Source organism: Osmerus mordax, chromosome 10 (genome assembly GCF_038355195.1).
Source record: "Osmerus mordax isolate fOsmMor3 chromosome 10, fOsmMor3.pri, whole genome shotgun sequence".
Taxonomy (NCBI): Eukaryota; Metazoa; Chordata; class Actinopteri; order Osmeriformes; family Osmeridae; genus Osmerus; species Osmerus mordax.
The window spans coordinates 6,251,911-6,276,872 of NC_090059.1; the positions used below are offsets into that span (position 1 = coordinate 6,251,911).

The 24,962-nt window shown below is 43.6% G+C and overlaps 1 protein-coding gene across 5 annotated transcripts in view; it reads right to left on the bottom strand.

The window, feature by feature from the left end:
- pald1a (phosphatase domain containing paladin 1a) overlaps positions 1-24,962 on the bottom strand; it is a 56,307-nt gene that overhangs the window by 7,825 nt on the left and 23,520 nt on the right. For 4 of the 5 annotated variants that reach the window (XM_067245446.1, XM_067245445.1, XM_067245443.1 and 1 more), the window contains exon 19: positions 3,346-3,501. In XM_067245446.1, the coding sequence (XP_067101547.1) occupies positions 3,346-3,501 (156 nt within the window). Of the gene's footprint in view, positions 1-2,806; positions 2,887-3,345; positions 3,502-24,962 lie in introns of those variants that run through there. The other variant, XM_067245447.1, reaches the window with a different exon arrangement.

Below are 24,962 nucleotides of genomic sequence, written 5' to 3' on the forward strand. Positions count from 1 at the left end.
CAGTATCATCCAATCCACTGTCCAGCTGTCCAAATACGAAATGTGTGAAAAATTCTCAGCGATGATAAGTCAACCTAGACAGGCACATCTGTTCTCAGGGAATCCAAGGGTTTTAGGATTCTGTGAAAAAGGGTGTAGGGGGCTTAGCACAAGAGGCTCAGGGGGGGAGCATGTGACCCACTCCAGCAAAGGTGACATTTTCAGAGATGCACAGCATTACACAGATTTAATAATTTTGATGAGCAATTATGCTGAATTACTGAATACATATCCATCCCTCCTCTCTTTATCAAACGGTTTGCCCCAAAGACCATGATATGCTGTGTTTGGTGGCCGATGTTGGCTTTCATCATGCAGTGCGTAGATTGCATATACCAAAACTCATTGGAGAGGGGTGGGCCTCAGATGAGAGTGTGGGGGGGAGGGAGCGGTGGTCTTTTCCCACAGTGAGATTTTCTGGGACGGCCTTACATACCAAGCCGGTACAGGACGAGACAGGGAGGCCTCTGTAGCACACATCAAAACAGCTGGAGTGACTGATTGGTTGCCCCTTCTGGAAGCATCCAAGGCATGCGTCGTACACAAGCCGGCTCATTGTGTAATGGACGGCATCGCGGTTGGCCAAACAGCAATCTCAATTCAAATTCCCTGTGATGTTTTTTATCCCCCCTCCCCTCTGATTCCACAACATGCCCCAGAGCCAATGCAGGCTAATGACCGTATAACAATATTTGTTCGGTGCTCACTGGTGCTGCTGCTTAACTTAAGAGTCTTTACATCTTTACCTGGCTATTGGATCTAGCCCTGTGCCCGGAGGGGACGGACTACTGCACTCCAAAGTGCCTTGTTTGCTTAGACTTCGGCATTTAAAACCAAACAGAACTGGGTTGGTAAAACATGACTAAAGAAAAGGATATTTAACTACCTCGCATAGATCTGAAGTCTCTGCCTAGCTTTCAACAGTGACACAAACCTCCATGTTTCCTTTTGGAGGCTGAGCTCCCACCAATCCAATGCCGACCCTGTACCAATGACAGAATGTACCCACCCCACTATGAAATGTTATGTAATGCATACACAGCCCCCCCCCCCCATCCAACCACCCATTCAACTCCCACAGAGATATTCACTTGATCACTGCCTCTCGCCTCTGGGCTTGTCACTAATGACCCTGCCGCGGTCAATGGCGTCGGGTTAATGATTGAACCGGGGGGACCGAGCGCCTCGCTCAAAGCTGCTGGATATAGTGAACACGCCACAGGATATCAATCGTCACTGTGGCAACCGTTCAAATTCAACACACAGGTTTTACACAGCATCTTTGCAAACAAACAGGCATTATTGCTAATAGCGAGGAGATGACAGGGAAATGCCTTGAAAAAAAGCCATTGAGCACATGCTTATTAAATACTCTAATATGAGGCTAACAAGACACATATCAGATGATGCATGTGGCAAAACACATGGCAGTATTGATGTAGTGTTTCTCCAAAATTGTTTTTCCACAGGGCATAACTTCACAATTAGAATCACTCTACTGCACCACACATATTCCCTATTCAAAACAGGATGGATATGCCCCAACCGACCTTGCATATTTCTACAAAAACTGTTTTCATAGCTATTGTTCTGGTCTATTTTGGTATTCAATGTTTTCATAGACAAATAATCTTTTGCAGATCAGTTTATTCCCCTTCAATAGGAGCAAAGTTGGAGGGGATATTCTCTTAACTCATTTATAACTTCCTTTCTCCAGACTGTACATAGCAAATCAGATGGGACAAATGGTATACTAAACTGCTGATACAAGTTTGGCTTTCCAAAACTTCACCGTGAATACCATGTCAGAAGCTGCATCAGGCCTCTGGAATATGTAATAGTCCTCAGAGTGACAGTTATCAAATTTCACTTCTTATCTTCACCAAACATATTGAGCTGATTTGCATATGCATAGTGATCTGTGGTAACACACAGACACACAAGCCATTGCCCTGGGCATGCACATTCCTCCCCCCCACACTCCTGCTGTGGTGGATTCCAGCATCTTTCCACTTGGGGGTTTATGGGATTGAAAAGGGCATTGATGAGTTGTAACAGAATCGTATATTTTTTTTCTTTTATTTTTAGATTATTATCAAAAAAAAATAATTTTTCCTTTTCTATCATTATTTTTGTCTCCTTTGTCTTTACGGTGTCCCTTCGATGCACGGACTAGCATTGGGCTAACTGCTGTTTTAGACTCAACTCAAGCCATGTATACAAATGTAAGTTTGATTCAACTGATGCTTCAAAAAGGAGAAAATATTTGTATAGTTAGATCCAAAAAATGCTTGCCTCTAATGAAAAACATGACAATAGGCTGTTCGTTCCAGCAGGGGGGTATCCACTGGAGAGTCCATCCATATGTTAGGAATGCCCATAAATTCTATGCTTTACTGTAGAACCACAGCTGGTCAAACCAGCTCCAACGATTAATGTACCAACAAAAACAGAGGGTCCAGACATTATGAAGTTCAATGTGTGAAGAAGCAGGCCACAATAGAACTAGAATAAGCTTGTAAATTCCAGGGGGGAATCCAAATTAAACTCCGGTAACGGTTCACAGAGTGCATAATGGAGAGCGCAGGCAAAAAGCCTTTTATATTTTACCCACACACTTATGACAGCTGGGGGAGTGTAATGTAATTTACATATGTGGTACTGTGAGTAATAGCGGGTTTGTTTCCTCTTCATGAGTTTATTGATATTCAGCAGAAGACTGGTTTCATTTGAGTCAGGAATTGAAAAGCACAACTTTTTTTGTTCATTTTTTTTTTTTTCAATCTGCCGTTTCAGGATTTATCTTATTCTAGTATTCTACACTCCACTGGCCCAAGTGTCTCCATGCTAGAAAAACAAATTGACTTCACATTTCAATGAATATTGAGTAACTTTCTTGCTGAGTGCTTTTAAATTACCACTCTCCCTTCACATTGCTCTAGAGAAATGTCCATAGGCAAATAAAAGAAAGATTCAGTGACTCATATTTTAAGAAGGCGTGTGGAGTGCCCAGTGGACTGGATCACTTGTATCTGATGAACAATTCCATCTTCCCAAAAGTGTTCTTGCAAGAGAGAAAAGGGACATTCAAAAGCTGAAGCAGAGGCAATCTTGAGACAGCATTGGTTATGATCAAGTCAAGACCAAATGAGGCACTCAAACTCGCTCATATACCGAATAAGAAAAACCAACTGTGCCTGGTGGTAGCCTGACAACAATACTTAGGCTTTATTTAGATAATCTAGGCTTTTTCCAGGAATGGTTGTATACAGTCGGTTGACACTGTTGAACGGGAGAAGGAACTACCTGCTGCATCCACAAGGTGAAAGTGCGCTGCCACGAGTCTTTCTTCTCCAGGTGCAGGTAGGTGTTGAAGAGGATGAGGTACATGTAGCGCTCCAGGTACTGCAAGCTCCTCAACAGCAACAGCTCTGTCTGTTTTTCCGTTTTACCCGTTTTGATCTGTGGAATAAAAAAAGAAAAGAAGTCTCTATCAGAGAATAATTCAACAAATGTTATATTGGTTAACAAAACCAACAGTGGTACTCAGTATATTATGGTATATCACAGTGCCAAACATTTATGATGTACACTGTGATTTTCAATTTCAAATATCACTGTCAATAATGTGATAATCAATGCTTTCCCACGTGTGTCCCAAGTGTGAACCTGTCACTCTGCAGACATAACTGAACAGTGAAAGCTCCAGCACTTCACTTAAAACTCAGTGAAGGATCTTAATGACCAACAGTGCAATCCCTCCCTAATGATTTCAATGCAGGATGACTTTGTTGACAATCAACCCATCATCATTTACCATGGAGAAGGTCGAGCTGTATTCACCATACAGCGCTTGTACATTTGTAATGTGCTGGCAGTTTTGACATCAGTCAACACATGAATTTATGTAACAAAATTCACTGATCTATACTGAAAGTACATCCACTTCATATTGTCATTCTGCTCGCTAGCCAGCCCCTTTGAAATAAGATGATTATAGGTTGTAAAAGCAAATTTGCTTCTAAATAACTAAACAGAATTTCCCTATTTTCCTTACTACGCTTAGTTTCATTTCCTTGCGAATGCCTTTGTTAATTGCATTAGTTCAAACATGGTAGCCTACAGCACTCTGTTGCATAATAAAAAGGACACCTGCAAAATATTAACTTTGGTCGGTTCTCAAGTCGGTATTCGTAGAAAACTCGCTGCAGACCAGAGGACCAATTACAGTGAAGGGGCTGTAACGTGAAGAGAGCAAGCTAAGCTGCAGCCAATTATTTTTGTATTATTTAATGTCGAAATGCTTATCCAAACAACGTCAATCGCGGCACTGCACTCCGTTGGGTTATAAAGAATATGAACTTTGCAGAGTACCCGGTTCTTGAGTTGAGCGTGGGAAACTAAACACATTCTAATTTGTACACACACACAAAGATTCCTGTCATTATTAGAGGGCATCTACATGTCGTTTGTGGTATTTTGGGGGGATCTTTCCAATAGTATGGATAACAGCTCTATAAAAATCCGGTGGTTGAAATGAGTCAGTGGCAGTTTGGGAAATGTTTGAACATTCATCTTGTGTGGGCTGAGACAGTTTAACCATCTCATGTCACTGAGCGAAATCTTTATGAGCCTGGGGAATGACAAACCTTTACCAAATAATTCAATAGGGCCAATTGCGCCAGCTAAATACCATACTGCCAATTTTGCCAAGAGTGGTTGTCACTTCAGGACAGAGTCAGGAGCTTTGGTGTTATAAATCATTTGTACTGCAGACACAAGGCAAACATGAGGACCATTTCCCCTTGTGTCCTCTAGACTGTCAGTTACACTAAGATTATTTACAGCGTGAACTAGATTGCTTACCTGTTTTCTAAATTTCACAGCCAGCATAGCGCATACCATCTTAACTGAAAATATCTCAATTCCTCAATAACCCAATCCCCAAGGAACATAGAGTCTTGCAAAAGTACAAAGGACATTCTGTTCAGTTTGACATTTTCAGTAAACAAACAAGTTCTGTTTAAACACTGAGAAATCTTTTCCCCTTTTAACATATTTCCTAGCATAAAACTAATCTCAAAATTGGTAAAGCGTCGGAATACATTTGCAAGGCACATCATGAGTAAATTTTAATTTTTTGTCTCAACTCGTTTTAATTTAATAATAATAATAATTCATTTAATTTATAACACACTCTACATTCTGAATCTCAGAGTGCCACAGTACATAGTAAAACATAGTTAAAAACAAACTATAATAAAATAGATTTAAAAAGTAAGAAACGCCAGTCTTAAAAGAGTCCAGTGTCTGTGTTGCCCTTAGGATTTGTCTTTAATCTCCAAAGGTGTATTTATATGCAATAAAGAGATGCTTAACCAGGTGTTTCTTGTAAAATTGAATATGCTCATGGCATCAGAAAAATCTGAATGTACAGTGAATTTGTAATTCATTTTTGTTCGATTGCCAACTGATCCCTCTGCACAGAAAAACACATGGCTGCTACTAATGAATAGTGTGGAACGGACACATAAGAGGTCTGGGAGGCATAATGATATATCTTTCCCTTTAAGCACGACAACATTTCCTCCCAATGAGAAAAGTGAAATATGCTGTAAGGAGATCAAATGGAGAAATGATCTTCACAGTACCCCACGAGAGAACTTCATCAAGAAAAGGATGAGTTTCCCCTACACATACCTTATGTAAACTCAAGCAACTCAAAGGGTAAAGCCTAACAAACAAAAACAAACAACAAGACAGTATCAAAGTGGTTTAGAAAGTTGTTTGATGCCATTGAAATTGTCAGATGATGCTTTGAAAGGCTTTTATACCACTGATTTTAAGACTTTACGACACTTTCTTTACCCAATACAGATGTCCCACGTGCAGCATTAGCATCATCCCATTAACAAGAAACCCATTTTCCAGATTCAACTGCTTATTTTATTCTGTTACTTCTTTGCTGCAAAATGTGTTTATTCTATGCGTTTGTCTTTACTTATTCAGTAACTGTGCACACTGTGTTACCTGCTTGCTTAAATGGTGATGGTGGGATGGTGTTAGCCTCTGTCCTCATTTTATATGACAGGGCACCATAAGCCAATGGTGGGCTCAATGCAAGAACAGTGAGTTAACCGCACACAGCAGTAACTTGAGCTTTGGGGATTCAAGGAATTCCACACACAATGTGTCTTCCTCACCAGATGCTGCACCAGTTAAGGGTGGTACTGCATTATCAATCATGAGAGAGGCTTGAATGATCCTAATATGTTCATGCATTGTGACTGAAGCTGGAGTGAACACATGGCGACGCAGAATATCTATCAACCATTTCAGGTAAGAGGAAGCAATTAGGCACATGGACCTTCAGTGTCACGGTAACATTATCTTCTCATGCTCTCAATGTCGTAGAAGTAAAAACATGTGTTCTCAATTGGACACGTTGCATCATTAAAAGCAGGATAGGTAAGTTCTGGGAACCTCTCAATTTTGGCTTGAGTTCGAAAGGATTGAAACCAAAATATGGCACCCCTTTCCCTTCAACGCACTCCCTGACTACTGCCGGGAGTTAGGTAGGTAGACAGACAAGTAGCCCATCCAATCATTGCATTCGGTCTGAATGCCGTCGAATCATTAGTGCCAGTCCGACCTTATTGATTGGTAGTGTTTATTACAGTCCTGTGATGCACACAGATATCAGATTTATAAAATGTTACTGTCAAACCTTTAAATGTAATGGTTGCTCTCAGAATGTACATTTTATTTCAGCAAATATAACAAAAAGTGATTCTACACAGCATTATGTACCCTGCCTTTAAAGCAGTTTTCCAGTCCTTCAATAATTATGAGCACCTAACCCACTTCTAATCCCACGCGGTAAAGAGTCAGCCATTACTAACCAACCGTAACCTAGCAATCAGACGACTACAGATAATCAGAGGTATTCTTTGAAATGTTATTGTATAGTGCCCCATTCTGTTGAATAACCTTGTGTATAGGGATGGGGGGGAATTGATACAGTGACGTATCACGATACTATTTTTGGCAATTTAAACATCGATTCTCAAATCCAAAAATCAACGTTATTTTAAAGGGGTCATTGATTGCAAAACAGATTTAACCTTGTCATAGTTCGGTGGGTAAAATGGACATACAGAGAACCATTGACACCTCTTTCCTATCTAAATCTCACAACTTGAAACTGCAGCTGTAAAACGATCGGTTACGAAAAAGCTGAATTTGTGACGTCACAAATGTAGCATCACCTTTGTCAAACCCCAACATTACATACAGACCAGCCCTCTGGTGTTCTAGCCCAGGATCTCAGACACTAGTTTAGCTGCGCGCTGCTCTGTGTACTTCCATGGGAATTACAAAGGAGAAAGTTTGGAAGTTTTTAAAGGATATTGAAAATGGACAATTGTAAATGCAGTGTTCCAGGCTGTACAGAGAATGCTGACACTTTTCAGAGTCTTCCTAAGGAACCAAACACTCGACGGGCTGTGATGTTTGTCTATGAAAAGATCCCTGTGCAGTTCGACCCTCACCGAGGACAGTTTTGAAAACCTGGGACAATGTAAAGAAGGATTTGCTATGAACCTGTTGCTGTAAAGAGGTGCTGTTCCGACCTTATGTTCATCACAACTGCAAGCTGTAGTATGATGTTGTCGCTAACAGTTATTAGCAATGCTAACGTATCCTGCCTGTATCTAGCATCGGTAGAATGTGTCATGATTTAGTTTATTGGCAATGGGGTTATCGTTATTTCATGTTCCTGACTTTCATTCAAATAAATAACCTGTGTTGTCATCAGTGTCATCAGTTACTTTTTCAAAGTAACTGTGGCACGTTACACATTACTTGATTTTAAAAGTAACTTAGTTACTCTACAAGTTACTTGATTTTAAAAGTAACTAAGTTAGATTACAAGTTACTTTATTAGTTACATTCAGCAGCTGCCGACAACACCCCCGCCTCCTCAACAAAAAAATAGGTGCGTTCGACTTCATGCAGCGCCGCCGGTGCTGCATGAAGTCGAACACACCTATTGACAACCGGCTCTATAAGTTTGACTGTGCAGTGCTGCGACTCCAAATGTTTCTTCAAATTTGACGTTGTGTTTTTGTAACTTGATAGCACTTTGTCGCCACCAGCACAGAGTGTACAACAAAACTTGATATTTCCATCTTTAGCTGACAAATACTCAAAATAGTGATTGTATTTCCAACTCGAAAATGCGCATCTCTCTCTCTCCTGCTACATTGTTGTTTGTGTCGCTGAGTGGTAGGTCTATGTATATACACGTGACGTGACCCTCGTGCTGAAAACGTGACTTAATTGTCGCATAGGCTTAACTCCAAGAGACGCAAGAAGAAATCAAATATATATTTTACTATTAGCCTAATTACAAAATAGTAACACACAGTGACTTGGACAAGTAACTTTAATCTGATTACTGGTTTGGAAATAGTAACGCGTTAGATTACTCGTTACTGAAAAAAGTGGTCATCACTGGTTGTCATGTTAATCTACAATTCAAGATGCATGTTTGTCCAGATCTATTTTTCAGCAAGATAGCTAGAGCTAACTGAAGCTGAGTTGAATCACGATAGTTTGTTTGCTAAGTGCTAACGTTACCCACCTAAGTCGATCCCGTTATCCTTGACAACAGAAGTGGAAACAACTAACGTAACGTTATCATTTCAAATCATATCTAGTCAATCTGTTAAAAACAGTGTTGTGTAGACACAATAGATTTATTTGTACGTTTTTATTTCAAGTCTCCACCTTCGATGTTTCAGTGAGTGCTGTTGGCCATGTTGTGTCTTTGCTCCGCAGCTTCACTCGTTGTAAACCAACCAATCAGCGCGCAGCTCATCTATATATTCATGAGCATACCATAAAAGGAGAAAACCTCTTGTTATTTTTCCCAGGGCTATTTCACAGGATGCATCAGGGCTCATAGAACAGCACCCGGGCCATTTTCAGCCCAACCAATGTTGGGCTGAAAATGAAGGTCTAGGGAATGTTACAGACCCTAGACCTTAAGGAACGCTGTGAAATACCCCAAAAATCCAGTCAATGACCCCTTTAAGCCATGAAAACTAAAAAAGGTTACTTTCATTTGAGTGAAAAAAACAATGCAAGATGGAAAAGTGCTTAGGATATTTTCAAAAGATTTCTAGAACAACAGCCAGCTGTCACTGCCGCTCTACTGTCTCCAAGTCCCAAAAAATGAAAAGGGGAATATCTGCACTTTAACCGAGTTTGACATCTTAAATGCGTTTAAAAAGAGTTTATGCAGGCCCTAAAGCCAATGAAAGTGGCTATGTGCATTATGTCGGAGGAGACACACTGTCAGTTATTGCACCCTTGCATTCAAAGTTGTTGCAAGACACAAACGAGACTCTTGGAGATAAACCAATTGCAAAATATATAAAAATAGCATTCATGGAAGACCTCCAGAAGAGATATGCCAGTGTTGTGGAGAAAAACACACTTTACATGGCCAAAGCACTGGATCAAAGATTTAAAGCCCTGACCTTCCTATCTGAGGAGGAGAAACAAGAAGCACACAGCAGAATGGTTGCTGAAGCTGTATGGGACAGATGACCGAGTCATCAGGATCATGGATATCATCATCTCATCAGGATATTTAAGTAAATTACTCAAATTTTAGTAATAATTTATTTAAATTAAATGAAAACAAAAATCAATTATATTATTACAGTTGTATTTCATTACCGTCTTGACCAAATTCAAAATTATTTAGTGTAACAAATTTCCCAAGGATGGTGTGTGCGTGATTTCCCAAGGAAAATATTTTCAAATATGAATTATACAGCTTAGGTTGCTGCCCCCGCGACCCGACCCCCGGAAAAGCGGCAGATGATGGATGGATGGAATCATACAGACAGTTCCAAATTAAGTTTAAATTGTTGTACCCTGCAGCAAGTGTTGGAACCCAAGATGCTCACAGAGGGTGAACCAAATCAACCCACTGTCCAGGCAGACCCCACATCGCATCCACGTCCTAAAAAAAGAAGGACCTCCTGTGCACTGGCTGAGTTACTTGGTTATGCTTTTGGTGAGGTTGTCAGGGCGGCACCAGAGAAGTCTACATATGACAGAGCAGAGGAACAGGTAAAAAGGTAGCATGAAGCCACTGCGTTGCCCTTGACAGGTGACCCGTTGAACTGGTGTAAAGAGCAACACAGTGAATATCCTTTAATCTCCAAGCTGGCCAAGAGGTACTTGTGTGTCCCTGGGACAAGTGTCTCAGCAGTGCGGGTTTTCTCTACAGCAGGGGACGTTGTGACAGCACAAAGGAGTTACCTAACCCCAGAGCATGTTGACTAGCTTTTGTTCCTTCACAAAAATCTTAACATTTCCAAGTAATTGAATATGTAGCATCATTATTTTCTTCAGAAAAGCCAAATGTAGAACAATTAATTTATTTAAGCTTTTATACATCGATTTACAAATTTTTATTGTTGTTTTTATTATTGTTAAAATGCCAAATGCACTTGTTTTGTGTCCATTTCTGTATGGAGTGTTCAAAAGCTATATTATTCGGTACCGTGTTTTTCGGAAAATAAGCCGCATTTTCTATTAGCCGCATCCAACAGAATGGGAGATTTGTGTTTGTAAATGAAGTTCAGGCCGCACTGGAATATAGGCCGCACTTTAAACAGGAAAAAGATACCGTAGCGCGGGCTAGCATTGAGCGGATCAATGCTCACAACTGTTTATTTACCCAGAAACACTTTACCATTGGACAGCTTGGATAGCCATCTAACTAGACAACATTCCCAATCAGGGTGAACAATCAAATGATCTAAACTACAGACCATAGCATTACACATATCAAAACAAAATGAACACAACAATAGAACTCCAAACAATGCTTATCTAACTAAACTAATGCCCTTAACTTCGTAGCTTGCCACGGGGCAATCTGGGTACCAAGGCGATCTTACAGCATTGTGTAACACACTTCAGTTTTGGATAATATGTCCAAAAAAAAAAGCCAAGTCACTCATTTATTGGCTAAATCCATTGTTATGTCTACAAAATTATTTTAGATATAGTATAAGTTTAGCTAGCTTGCAAATCCTGAGGATAGCCTAAGGGTGTTTTGTTCCTCGGGAGTTGCCGTAGGCAGGATGCTGACGTAAGCATTACGTGAAGTCAGTGAGGGTTGTTCGAATGGCGACGTCAAGAAGAGCAGTGGGAAAATACATGTTGTGAAAAGAGACTGCGTCCGTATCTTGTATGGTCCACACGACCATATACAGTTATATCTAAAACTAACCTACAAAGAGCTTGTTTACACTATCGAAGTTGAATTAGCCAATGTCGTTAGCAATACTAGCGTTAGTTTGCTAGCTGTATAACATTTCACTGGGTCTTGCAGCTGTTTGATTAACTGAAATTATTATGAACTGTTATGTTCTACTAGCCATTTGCCTACTTTAGCAAGTCACTGTATTTCCAAGCCCTGATAGTGTAACTGAGACGACACAGTAGAAATAACTCCTCTTTCAAGTAATAAGCCCCCGTTCAAGTGTTGAGCATTAAATTAGCTGCACGGTGATCTTGGGGGACGAAGCCACTTTTTTGTTCCAAAACCGGGCTATAAACCGCTTCAAAATATAAGCCGTACAACCACAATAAAACTGTAAAATCGGGGTACAAGCTGTGGCTTTATTTCCGAAAATACGGTAGTTGTTACAGTACAAATGTTAAATGTAACACTGTATTGGGGAAAATATTGTATTTGAAAGGAAAACTGTTTATCATAGACTAGTCTATTGATATAAAAACAAAAAAATACAAATCACAACACAGAAAGAATCGCAATATGTATCATATCGGCACCCAAGTATCGCAATAACATCGTATCGTGAGGTCCCTTGCAATTCCCAGCCCTACTTGTGTAATGATGTCATTGTGCCAAAAAAGGCTACTCTGGGATGGTGAGTCAATGTCAGAAGTGAGTTTTTCTGGAGCCTTGATTGCTTTGGGCCTATGCCATGACACACAACCTGGCTTTGTGTCATATACTCTCAGGAGTATTTTTAGAGGCTAGGTCGGCCTCACAGCTGCAACATAGACAGTAGGGGGGGGAGGGGGGGGAGGAGGTATAGTGCTGGTGAGAGCAGTGAGGGGATTTAGATCGGGGAATATTGGAATCAAGACCCAGCAACACGTCAGCCACATCCAAGATGCGCTGCATTCAGTATGAGCAACTCACATCGGGACCACTAAGCACATCAAGCCTGATAAAACGACTTTTGATAAGGTTACCACCATCACAAAGGGCACCCAGTCCCAGTCCTTGCAAAGTAGGTGGGCAGGTGGGGCGCTAGGTCCCAAATGAATTTGTGAACTGATTCACTCCACTCGAGAATGATGCATAAGAAAGAGAGAAGGGGGGGGGGATTCAGTATCTGCTTCCCAACAGCAATGAAGGGGTCCCAGTTTTTCAAGCATTCTGTGAGGAGTGGGGGAGAGGACAAGTCGGAAGGCAGTGGAACGTTCTACAGACGTTTCTCGTTGAACTATCAGGGGGCGCTGGATGGAATAAAAGAAACGTGCATGCACAAATTCATACACACACACTCATATTTTCCAGCATATACATAGCCCCGTGGCTGGATTCTGAGTGCACTGAGGAGCAGGTGAATACTGGAAAGCCCTGATCACCCTGGGTGCCCTGTACTCCCGGGGGGCTCCAGGGATCGCGTTGGGCCCTCTCGGTTCTCCTTGGCTGGAAAACAGCACCGTGCCTATGCCTGGCAGCCATCTGTGCTCGGGCTACTGCCAGACACCGAACTTCATAACACTCTGGCACATGCTCACACTCCACACACCATAACAGACACCCCTCCCCCACACACGTGCACACACGAAGACAGATTATCCAGAAGTGAAGGTTTTCCCACCTGCCAGATCCACCACTGCAAAACCCACACTCGAATAACAACAGGCGTGTGCTCACACACACACACAAGGATTCCAACAGGCAAACATTTAACTATAATTTCAGGAATCCCTATCTGTCAGTCTGTGTGCGTTTCCGTTTCTGTGTCTTGATTATCTCGAGAACCAGGCACTCTTTGAAGTTGACAAATTGTTGTCTTGATCAAGACCCAAGGATGTGCAGTGACAATGTTTGGCTGAGCATTTCATTCATAAAGATAACCTTTTGAAAGAAGCTTATTCAAAAGAAGCTTATTCAAAACAAATGCTGGCTAGTTAACTCACAAAACAATAAAAAGTGGATACTTTTTCAGAACTTTTCAGTTCACATTTACTGATAATCCATGCTTATGTGCAGTAACATCTTTAATTGAAATGTGAAACTTTACCCGTGTGCACAAACTACAAGTTAACACTAAAACAACTACAGTAACTGACACCTCAGTCACTGGCTGCATAACGGGCTCAGGCACTGCCATAGTATATTGATTAATACAAATGTAACACTCAAAGACAGCAAGTGGGAGGTGATATGCTCTTGCAAACGTGACTTCCATGCTCCACTGCCTCTACAAGAGACGTCTGCAGCCCACTCTCATATTTTAGAGGAATTTGAACACCAAAAAGAGGTTCAGGTTCTACCATAAAAAAAACTGAGGCCGCTTCATCTGTTCCATCTGGTGGGTTATGTAATCACACTTAAAAAAAGGGGTCCGGCATTTTCTAAATAGGAATAAACATAACAGCCACAGACAATTGGAAGCAGTCAGTCTTAGTCCAGTGTGTGGACATGAACCAGAGGTTGGGGGTATATCTTTATGCTGAGTGAATTATGACACACTGGTCACACTTTGGGAGTGTTTTCAGAAGAGACCAGATGGACCGGTCACATGATCTCCACTACCACCACCACCACTACCACCCATTCCTCAAGGACAACAATGTCCAGGAAGTGGAGCAGAATGGAGATGCTAGGTTCCTTCCATTTCACATGTGAGGGAACACATGAAGCGCCATGAGGGGTGGGCATTTTAATGTGTTTCCGTCAAAAAGAAACCCATTAAACACACACACACCCTACCTGAAGGGACCGAAGGGACCTGAAGCCCCTCATCTGCCCAGTGGTGGTTTCAGACAGGAACGTGTCAGACCGACACGGCTACAGGCACACACATCCACACAGTTCAGAAATCTTCATGCATTCACATGGTTGACTGCTCAGATAAATTGCTTTTCGCACTAAAGGCAGATGGACACACTTTAATAAAAATGTTTCAAAGTGGATTTTTCACAAATAAGGTCTGGATGGGAAGTCAAGGAAGTGGTGCCATCTAATCAGAGGGGCCTAAAGAGCCAGGGGATAACCTTTCTGTGCACCCTGGGCCTTCGAGGACTAAGGGAGCAGGATGGACAGCCTCCTATGTTTACGGTCAAAGGTGTTATAACTGACAGCTTCTGGAGCTATGTTGAGGCTGGGGCTGGAGCTGTATGTGGAGTTCTACAGGAAGTCAATGTGGATGTTGGGAAAGCAAAACATGGGGGAGGTGGGGCTGTGTTTTATCACCCGGCAAACATTCAGGAGAAAGAGCTTCCTTTGTACTCAGACCGGCACAAACCTAAATCCCTCCTACAAATAGAGCAGTGTTAGAGACAGAGATATACCAAGACATGCTGATCCAACATATTGTAGAAGAGGCTCAGAGAGGAGTGACAGTAGTCGTGAAGCCATTGGGAGTGTTATCACATGAATAGAATACTATGCAATCATATATGAGGAGTGCCAATACAATAACATTTTGCCGAAACTAGCAACTCTATTGCTCACTGTCAGGCGGTCTCCAATAATTGCATGGTCGTAAGTAGTCACAGCAATTGTAAATTTGCACTTGTTCAAAACGGCTGTGTGTTGTTCTACAACACATTCTAAACACTGCCCGTTGTGCATTTACCACGGCAGTGTCTATATATCCCAGTAGCTGATGCTTTACAAACATTATGCGTTGAGCTCTGGGTAGACACGCTCTTGACAGGTGAATCCTGCTCTGGACCCCAGGTCTACCTCCCTTGTTCACATGCCGAGAGCAGTGTTGAGACCCAGGCAGGTGGGCTCTCCCAGTAACTTCCCTCAGGCACGCATCACCTTCTCCTGGCTACCCCCCTTAATCCACACCGTTCCTGAGCTCCACAGATCAACCACACACACATACAGTGCATATGGAAAGTATTCACAGCGCTTCACTTTTTCCACACTTTGTTATATTACAGCCTTATTCCAAATTTGATTCAATTCATTTTTTCTCTCAAAATTCTACAAATAATCCCCCATAATGACAAAGTGAAAAAAGTTTGTTTAATATTTTTTTGAGATTTGCAAAAATTAAGAACAGAAATATAACGTGTACATACGTATTCACAGCCTTTGCTCAATACTTTGTTGAAGCACCTTTGGCAGCAATTATAGCCTCAAGTATTTTGAGTATGATGCTACAAGCTTGGCACACTTATTTTTGGGCAGTGTCTCCCATTCTTGCAGGACCTCTCAAGCTTTATCAGGTTGGATGGGGAGCGTCGGTGCACAGCCATCTTCAGATCTCTCCAGAGATGTTCAATCAAGTATGGGCTCTAGCTGGGCCACTCAAGGACATCACAGAGTTGTCCGAAAGCCACTCCTTTGTAATCTTGGCTGTGTGCTTAGGGTCGTTCACCCCAGTGAGAGGTCCAGAGCGCTCTGGGCAGCTTTTCATCAAGGATGCCTTGGTACATTCCTTCATTCATCTTTGCCTCGATCCTGACTAGTGTCCCAGTTCCTGCCGCTGAAAAATGATCCTGCCACCACCATGCTTCACTGTAGGGATGGTATTGACCAGGGGTCTCATTTATAAATGTGTATGTACGCCACTTCCCACGCAAAGGTTGTGATTAATTAAAAAAAACTTGATGGAAGAATGTGCGGTCCTCCACGCAAACTCTGACCCATGCGTAGGCCTACGCACATTTTGGAGACAGTGGGAATTGGCAATGCAGATGACCGTACTGTAGTCAGACTGCAGAAAGTAAATGTGGGAAGAAAGATTACTCGTAATATTTATATATTTTGTTTTCCTCACACACGTTTTTTCACTCCATATCATCATTATCATGAAGATTAAATCCAGCAGTGTTATTTGCGCTTGCACTGAGTGATAATTGTTCCATAAGCACCTAGTAAAATCCAACTCAAATCTTAAATCAAAATTCAGAACTGTCTCCATCACATTGTCCACTATGGGTGCAGGAGGAGGAGATGCCCCGACTGCATGTAATACAGGATAATATCACATTTCCTACCTTTAGATAGGCTAACTGCAGAACACAGTGTATCACTAAATATATTAATTTAATAATGTGCATATATCATATGTCAAAAACTGGACATACACCAGTTAAGCTCCCGCGCAATCGCTACACTACGTCCTCGTTATCAGTCCAAACTTTAATACTGTTCATAACAAAATGCTTTTGTTTTCAAATGGTATCTCGACCCGGGGTATCACTGGCACAGTTGACGCCACTTGCACTGGTTTTTTTTAACTGGTGATCCACTGGCCACCAAATAATGTGGTTTTCGGGCCTCCACCTCACCTATAAGTAGGCTAACAGTGTCTGAGAAGTTGCGCTTTTTCGTTCTTTCCAACCTGTCGCCATGATTCACCGTAACGTAAGAACAATCGCATGCCAGGGTCATTAATATACTGGATCAGCATTCATCAGGTGCTTTGCATTGACTATTTATGGTTAAAAATGGGCGTGTTCAGGGCGGGATAAGACGCTGATTCACGTAACTACACTTGAGGGTAATCTGTGATTTGTTTCATCAATAAAATAAGCACATTTTCAGCAACTTCACTGCCCATTTCCCGTCAGATTTTAATTCAGATGTTGATGTACTGTTCAGCTGAAATATGAATTGTAAAAGAGAGTCAGGGTGGCTGAGCAGTTAAGAAATCGGGCTAGTAATCTGAAGGTTGCCAGTTCGATTCCCGGCTGTGCAAAATGACGTTTGGCACACGAAGGCACTTCACCCTACTTGCCTCGGGGGAATGTCCCTGTACTTACTGTAAGTCGCTCTGGATAAGAGCGTCTGCTAAATGACTAAATGAAAATTGAAAAACTTACAGCAATGGCGGTCAAGGAATTCTGTTCGTCTTGTTGGTCACGGCAACCCCGCCCCCACCCCTGACGCAAGCGGTTCTTAATACGGACCAATCACAGCCAGGGGGGACGTACGCCATTTTAGGCTTTTGGACGTATGTACACTTTTAGTATGAATCCTACGCACAGTTTTATAAATGAGACCCCAGGTGATGAGCGGTGCCTGGTTTCCTCCAGACATGATGCTTGGCATTCAGTTCAATCTTTGTCTTGTCAGACCAGATACTTGTTTCTCATGGTCTGAGCGTCCTTCAGGTGCCTTTTGACAAACTCCAGGCAGGATGTCGTGCCTTTTACTGAGGAGTGGCTTCCGTCTGGCCACACTACCATACAGGCCTGATTGGTGGAGTGTTGCAGAGATGGTTGTCCTTCTGGAAGGTTCTCCTCTCCACAGAGCAACGCTAGAGCTCTGTCAGAGTGACCCTTGGGTTATTCTCCCCAGATCTGTGCCCCGATACAATCCTGTCTCGGAGGACTACAGACAATTCCTTGGTCTTCATGGCTTGGTTTGTGCTCTGACATGCACTGTCAACTGTGGGACCTTATAAAGAGTGTGTGTCTTTCCAAATCATGTCCAATCAACTGAATTGACCACAGGCAGACCATTAACTGCTAGAGTTCACTTTGGATTGATGACAAAGGGCCAACTTGATATCATGAGTGTTAATTACTGTTGAGTCGCTTGATTATAAAGGGAATTTCTATCAATAAAATTAGCATTTTGCATTTACAAATGGGCAATCCTTGACTCACAAAAGAACTAATGAAGCCTAATAGTTTGACAAAATCCAAAGTCCCTGACTTACTCACAATGAACAAAAGTGGTATTTCATTCACTTTTAATTATTTTAATTCTGAAATGCATAGCGTCTTTTGTAGGATGGTGAATCTGAGGATACGTTTGATAATTCTATATTCTGCTTTTCCAGAGAGTCATTCCAAATTCATAAAGAATGACTCATCCATAAAAGGGCCTTTAACTGAGCCGTTTGAGTGAGCGGTGTCCTTGCTGAATATTTGAAGGAGGGCAGCCAAACGTTGAAGGCAACGCATTTCCCCCCCACCCCCCCTTTTCTAATAAGGCTAGGGATGGGGCTGAGAGGTGAGCTCTAAGGAGAGGTCTGTCTGCCTGACATATGGTGCCAATTACCAGCCGTTGGGGTTGTCGAGGTAAAAAGGCCAATGCGAGTTCCTCCATATTAGCCCTTCCCACCCAGGTTCGCACAAGCAGCCATTCATCAATCCTCATACAGGATATCTCCCACCCCAAGGCTGAGCGCAGCCCAACCCTGCCTCAACCCCCCCACCTCTTGCCTCAACCCCCCACCCAACCACTCCGCGACTCAGCCATCTCCCCCTCTTCAAGTCCGTACTCCAGAGCGACCTGTCTGCTGTGGAGTAAAGGCCTCTTTACTCTGATTGGAGGGGAGAGGTGCCTTGCAAATGTGGTGCTGCTTCTTGCCAAGCCTCCTGGAGCTGAAACCCAAAAAGAGATGCCCTCCTGGGTTCAATACGACACCACTTAATCAAAACAGAGGGGGATCCAATGTATTTCTAAAATCGCTGCAAACGACACTCAAACTGAGTGTGTATGAGAGAGAGAGCGAAATCTGTATTGACAGTGTCTCATGTTCCACCTAACACAAAAGGAAACATGTGCCATTTACCAGATTACCAATATCCTCAGAATCAATCCACACGTGCTCCTTCGTACATTGTGGACATTTGCATACGTCAATTCAGGTGATGTCACAATAAAGACTCCCCCCACAATGACAGCAGTAAACACAGCCATCCTTCTTTGTGTGTGCAGCATGCCATGACGGCCAAAGGAACATTTTCACTTTAGTGAACAATATCGATTTCTACTCTATTCTACTCCATTCTCCCATGAATCACATACGTGGCCAGGGCCCCATTCTAGGGAGGTTTAAATGCACCCCAAACCTCCACTGGCACCCCCGCAAGGGAAGGAAGAGTCACCCTTCCTTGTCCATTTAATTTCTGGCCCGTGATTAACAACCGGTGTAGGGTGACTTGAAAAGCCGGCTCGAATGGGCAACAGCGCTGATGGCTATTTAAAGTTTGGGTTTGTGGGGGGTCAAACTGTGGCTTTGCATTGATTTGATGAGTCAGCTTGCCATGCCGTGGAGCACACACTGTGGTGGATGCAAGTGCCTGGTCCGGAAGCTCCAGTCATCAAGACCTTCTATTGTCTCTCCTCCAAGACAATGAAATCCCTTCCGCTCCATTGTTTCATTAGGGGATGGCACGGGCATTCATAAAAGCCCGCCCACCCGCCCGCCACTACACCCCACTCTCCCCTCTTTCTCTTTTCCTTGCATTCAGATTGTTGTAGTAGTTTGACAGTAAAAACTATAGAGAAGTGGACCACAAACGTGCATTTTCTGTGTTGGAGTTCTTAACTGAATTATCATCCCAGGGATGAGCAGCCATGCTGTCTCTACAATGTAATTACTGGGACCGCAAGAGCCGGTATGACTGAGGAGTGACTAGACGCCCCATATTTCTTCATTACCGTCAATGTTTACAGAAGGTGTTTACCCAATGAAGAACAAGCTCGATTCTCATGCGTGTCCGGTTGTTAACTTGTGAATTGTATTCCATGTAGGAGTTTGATCCATGGGCCTAAAGCATAGTGTTGGGAGGACAGGAGGCACACCAGGCCAGCATGCAGGGAACCACAAATCAGGGAGACAGGAGAGCAGGGTGGCTGGAAGACCCGTAATCTACCACAGACAGGCAGCTAGTGTGGGCTCTTTCGGAATAAAAAACGATCCCTAAAAGCCCAGCGAGGTTTGGGAGATGGACACGTGAACACACCAACAAACACACACAGTCAAAAACACCTGCGCACACAGCCAATTTTCTTTTATTTTTTTTATTTTTATAAACGCTGCCATTTTTCAAGAGGCTAACCCATCTGGCCGAGTCGGCCGGTAGCATTATAATCAAAGCTATATATCATGTGGACTCAAGCCGCAGGGCTGATCTTTATGGATCACAGTAGTACCCGGAGCTGCTTTTTAAAAGGAGCAGTCGGCCAGGACAGGAGATGGAGATGCCTTTACGTTAATGCTTTTTACAGATTCCGACCCCCACCACCACCACCCACCCACACACACACACACACACACTCCCCCCCCCCCCCTTAGTTTTTCCACGTCAGGAGAAGCCGAGCAGCAGCTGTGTCAGTTCAGATAGATATGGCTGTCTGGATACTCTGTATAGCTAAAGACTGCGTACAGTAAACAACAGGTAATGGCTGACATGAAAGGGTGGTTCTTCTGTGACTATAATTCTACCTCCACGGGTTTTGAGCAAAAGTTTAACTTGCTGGGGTGTATCAACCAACTCAGAGGTAATTTTCTTTCGTAAACATCCAACTCCAGCGCCGAATGACAGTGTATGGCCTAGCTCAGTCCTGCATGGCTGTATCATGCCTGCATCTGTGAAACACGGCATTATCTAAATACCACAGCAACACTATAGCTCACTTTGATATCACTTGCCCCCTCAGTACAACCTGGCACTCGGCACAGGCTCAGAGAAACAGTAAGCACAGTATAACTAGGAACCCACTGGCAAGCTCTGTGATCAATGCAGTTCTATTGGGTGTTAATTAAATTCTTAATTAGCGTTGGCAGTGACAGCTGAATTTGTGGGTCATTTTGGTATTTGGTATTTCAACTTCTGTTTTCCCCAGCTTGGTATCTCTGGGGAATGTGCTGGTCTCGCTGTGGGAGTATTGAATTGAGGATCCAACAGCTACAGATCATCTACTCCACGGCGCATCACGCGATCACATCTTTATCCATACACAAACTCATAGAGCACATTATTAGCAATAAACAAGGATTACTGAAAGGGCAGTCATTTTAGTAGTGCCGAAATTGACAGGATTGCCATGTGGAAATCACTGTTGTTTCTCATGTTTGGAGGGTTATTTAGATTTAGTCTGGTCCTGCTGGTTGCCTGGCCGTCACTGGAGGTGGTTATGGCGGCGTTAAAACAGCCTGCACCTGTAGGGGCTCAACTGTCCTCACGTATGAAACACGGCTCTCGGCTGGGAACATTGTAAAAGCGTCATTCCTGGCGCAACACGACCCAGTCATGACTTCTACGTGTCCCGAATGGTTGGCATTTAATGTATTTCGGCAGTGGAGATTCCAGTTCTATTCCTATAGGCGTTTGTTTGACGCCGGTTGAACACTGTCGGCAGGCTGGTGTCGGAGAATGAGGCTCGTGGCGAGCTGTGGCTAATTTTAAATTTTGGGAAAACGAACCCTGGGCTTTGCAGGATCCCTCGAACGGCATGACCGCGGTTACCAGGGGCAGGCTTAAACACTCAGGCACGGTTTGAAATGTTGTTATTCCTGGTCTCTCCAGGCCAGGACAATGATAGGTTTTACTGTGTGGGGGCAGGAAATGGCAGTCCCTCCATGTAGCGCACCGATGCAGTCCAGGAGCATTTCCTGAGGTGGGGAGGTGGAGGGTGTGGAGGGAGGGGGGAGGCGCACAAGGTCAGGGCATGGGGTGGAGCGGGGGCAGTTGTGAAGGGATCGACCAGGACATGTTTGTAAAGGTCACCAAAGTGATCAGGGACAGTGTTAGGGACATAGGCAGAGAGTAGGGAGGAAGGCACACTAGACTAGACTATGTTACCAGTAATGATAAGTGTGTGTGTGTTTGTGCGGGACACAACTTCTGACACACACACAGGCTGCATTCAGGCACATGGCAGCGCTCCATAACTTTTTCCTTTGTGTTTTTTTGTCACATTTTATTATTGTCATTAGTACCTTCATTTATGCTCTGTAAACATCCTGACAAGCTCACCACAATATTTTTCCAACAGGAACATGAATATTGATTAGGTTTGTGGTTTGATTATTCTCTAATGGCAATTTTGGTTGGCTTTCATAATCCTATTAGATATGAGGGTCCTGGAGCTATGTCCATCATCAATAATCCATCTGGGTGGAGAGGGTTCTCACGACGACTGATGTGCCCCAACATAATCCTTTTTTCATGCTGCCACGTCATAGCAGAGTGGTTAATTGGGCTGCCTAAGGGCTCAGGCAGATTCCAACTGTCATTTTAAAAGCAGTTTCAGCCACAGTGTGGATGTGATATTTGAATATTGTACTAACATTCCGATCCAATCAGAGCTCTACAATGAAATAGAACAAACAAATTAATTGGTGGGGGTGGGGTTTACACAAATAAGTCAATATGATATTCCACGTAAACTCCAAAGACAGTAACTGGCATATTTTTGAAGAGCAGCACTCATCAAATCCAGAAAACAAAAAAGGAAAGGTTTTACTAGTTTGAAAGATGGGGCTGTGGCTGTAACTAAAATTATTCAAATAAATACACTCTTAAAAAGCAACAGGCTGTTAGCAGCTGTGCGCCCCACTGCCAACTGCTGAACTCACAGCCCCCTCCAAACCTCACCCCTCCTTCCCCAGGCACGCACACACCGTTTATCCCAGGGGAATAGATTGTTTATCCCCACAGAATTTGTCCCCCACATTAGAGGCCTTTGCAGTGCCACAGAACAGTAGCCAAGGGTCACCATTGGCAGAAGTCCCTACAATCTGGAACTAAATGAGACTCTGCTCAAACGCCCGAAATGTTCACCTGGTAGCACCTGCTCAAACTCGATTTGAAGAACCAGGCAACCCGATCCTGGCCCAAATAAGTCCTCTTCGTGGACTGCTACCACAAATATTGCCATTGGCAGTAGCATGTAAAAGACTGGGAATTAGAAATAAAAACAAGCCTGCCTGCCACCCCAAGTCCTACCCCCCCCACCCCCTTCTCAAGCCCCTCTACACTCAACTGAGAGGCCCTTTCTTTCTCGGGCTCTTATGCACTTCGGGCATAAGAACCTGTTTCAGGAGAGTGAAAGGTCCTTTACCCCAATGTTGCCCTCGGACATCAGCTCCCACCCAGAATGCTACACAAGGGTGAAAGGCTGCTGGTCCATGAGGGATAATAAATTTAAAAAAGTAGATATATATACAGTATATATTATTTTTGATCAAACTGCTCCAATTGACTGCTCAATTTGGTTTATTCATTCTGTAGCTTAGCTATCTGTGCACCATATCATTTAGTTCCCTCTCTCCCCAAGTCTCCCCCCCCCCCCCTTCAAAATCCAGGGCTCCAATCCTTGCTTTCCCGGTGACGTCCGTTACCTAGCCTCAAAAAACCTGCTCACAACATTCTCCCCTTTCTGAAAATATTTTTCCGCTGCGCCGTCCAAACCATGAGGGCCTTTCTTTAAGTAACGCACGCAGAGCGTGGTCGGCTTTTCATTCACTCCGAGAGGACTTTCTCGGCAGGGATGGGAATAATTGGTGTTTGTGTTCCCAGCATGGGATGCACAGAGGGAAATCAAAATAGCTGTTGCTTGCTAAGGACAGATCATTTTGATCCAAAAATTGGATCTTTCCCTCCATTCACAAAATGTTGACAGGACTGCTGGGTTTCCTATGTTATATTGTCTCCTATGAACTTGGAGGGTTACAGTTTAAGAAAAAGACAGATTTTCACTAGTTACAAGACAAATTGTGGACAAAGCATACTCCACCAGCTCCTCACTACAGAGAAAGGGTCCTCCAGCTGATTCTGCTGCAGAGAGGGTGAAGGAGGAGAGGAGGGGGAGGATGTATGAAGGCGCCCCCCCAGACCAAGGGAGTGTGCCTTGGCTGGGACTCCCCGCTGACCACCGAAGACCCGTCTGGAACTGTGCGTCACGTGTGGTCGGCAAAAGGGATTTACAGTGAATACCAATCCCCCCCCCCCCCCCCCCCCCATCTTCCCCAACCCCCGCTTAAGCCTTGAGAACAGACCCGACCCCCTGAGCCTGCTCCAAGAGCACACGATCATGGTTTTGGGTCCATTTCTGTCTATAAAAGACACATTTTCCAACCACTGTCAGTGGTGTGCGGGGGGGCTAGATGGTGGTAAATGTAAGGGGGGGGGGGGGGGTCTTGCTCCCCATTCCCCCATCTCTGCTTTCCTTTACCCCTCGTCCAGCCACATCTGGCACTGTTTATCACCTGGGCCCGATGGCGCAGCGCTGAGGCCAAAGGCCAGGAGGGAACAGGGGTGCCAACCTCAGCACGCCCCGCAAAGGGGGCTCCGAATGGGGAAGGAAGGGAGGAAGCTGGGGGGTCCCTCCTGCTACAGGCTGGGAGATAATCACCCATGACAGGCACTCCGCAGGAAGCACAAAGACTCTTCATTCAACACATGTAATGACGTCAAGTAACAAAAAAAATGATAAACCACCTAATCCTAAAAAGGAGAAAATACATGAAGAGAAAAGGTGTATTTGTGATGTACTGGTGCGTGTGGAGCAGTTAGAGGGCATGTCTTCCGTGAACAGAAGGCCGATGCAAATACATTTTAAACCAACTGAGAAACATCCAGAAAGAGCTGGAATGAGAGGTTGGAGTCAAGAGAGACCGAGGCAAAAAGAAAGAGGAGGACTCGAAACCGAGCGATTGACAAATAGAGAAAGAGTGCGAGAAAGAAGAGGGGAAAAAGAACGAAAGCGAGTGAATGAGCGAGAGCGAAGAGGGAGCCAAGCAAGGGCAGAGAAGAACGGGGTTGGGGGGGGGGGGGGCGGAGGGAGAGACAGAGAGCTGGTAGGACAATGAGGCCCATTGATATTGTGGAGACAGGGCTGGGTACCTCTAGCCCATGTG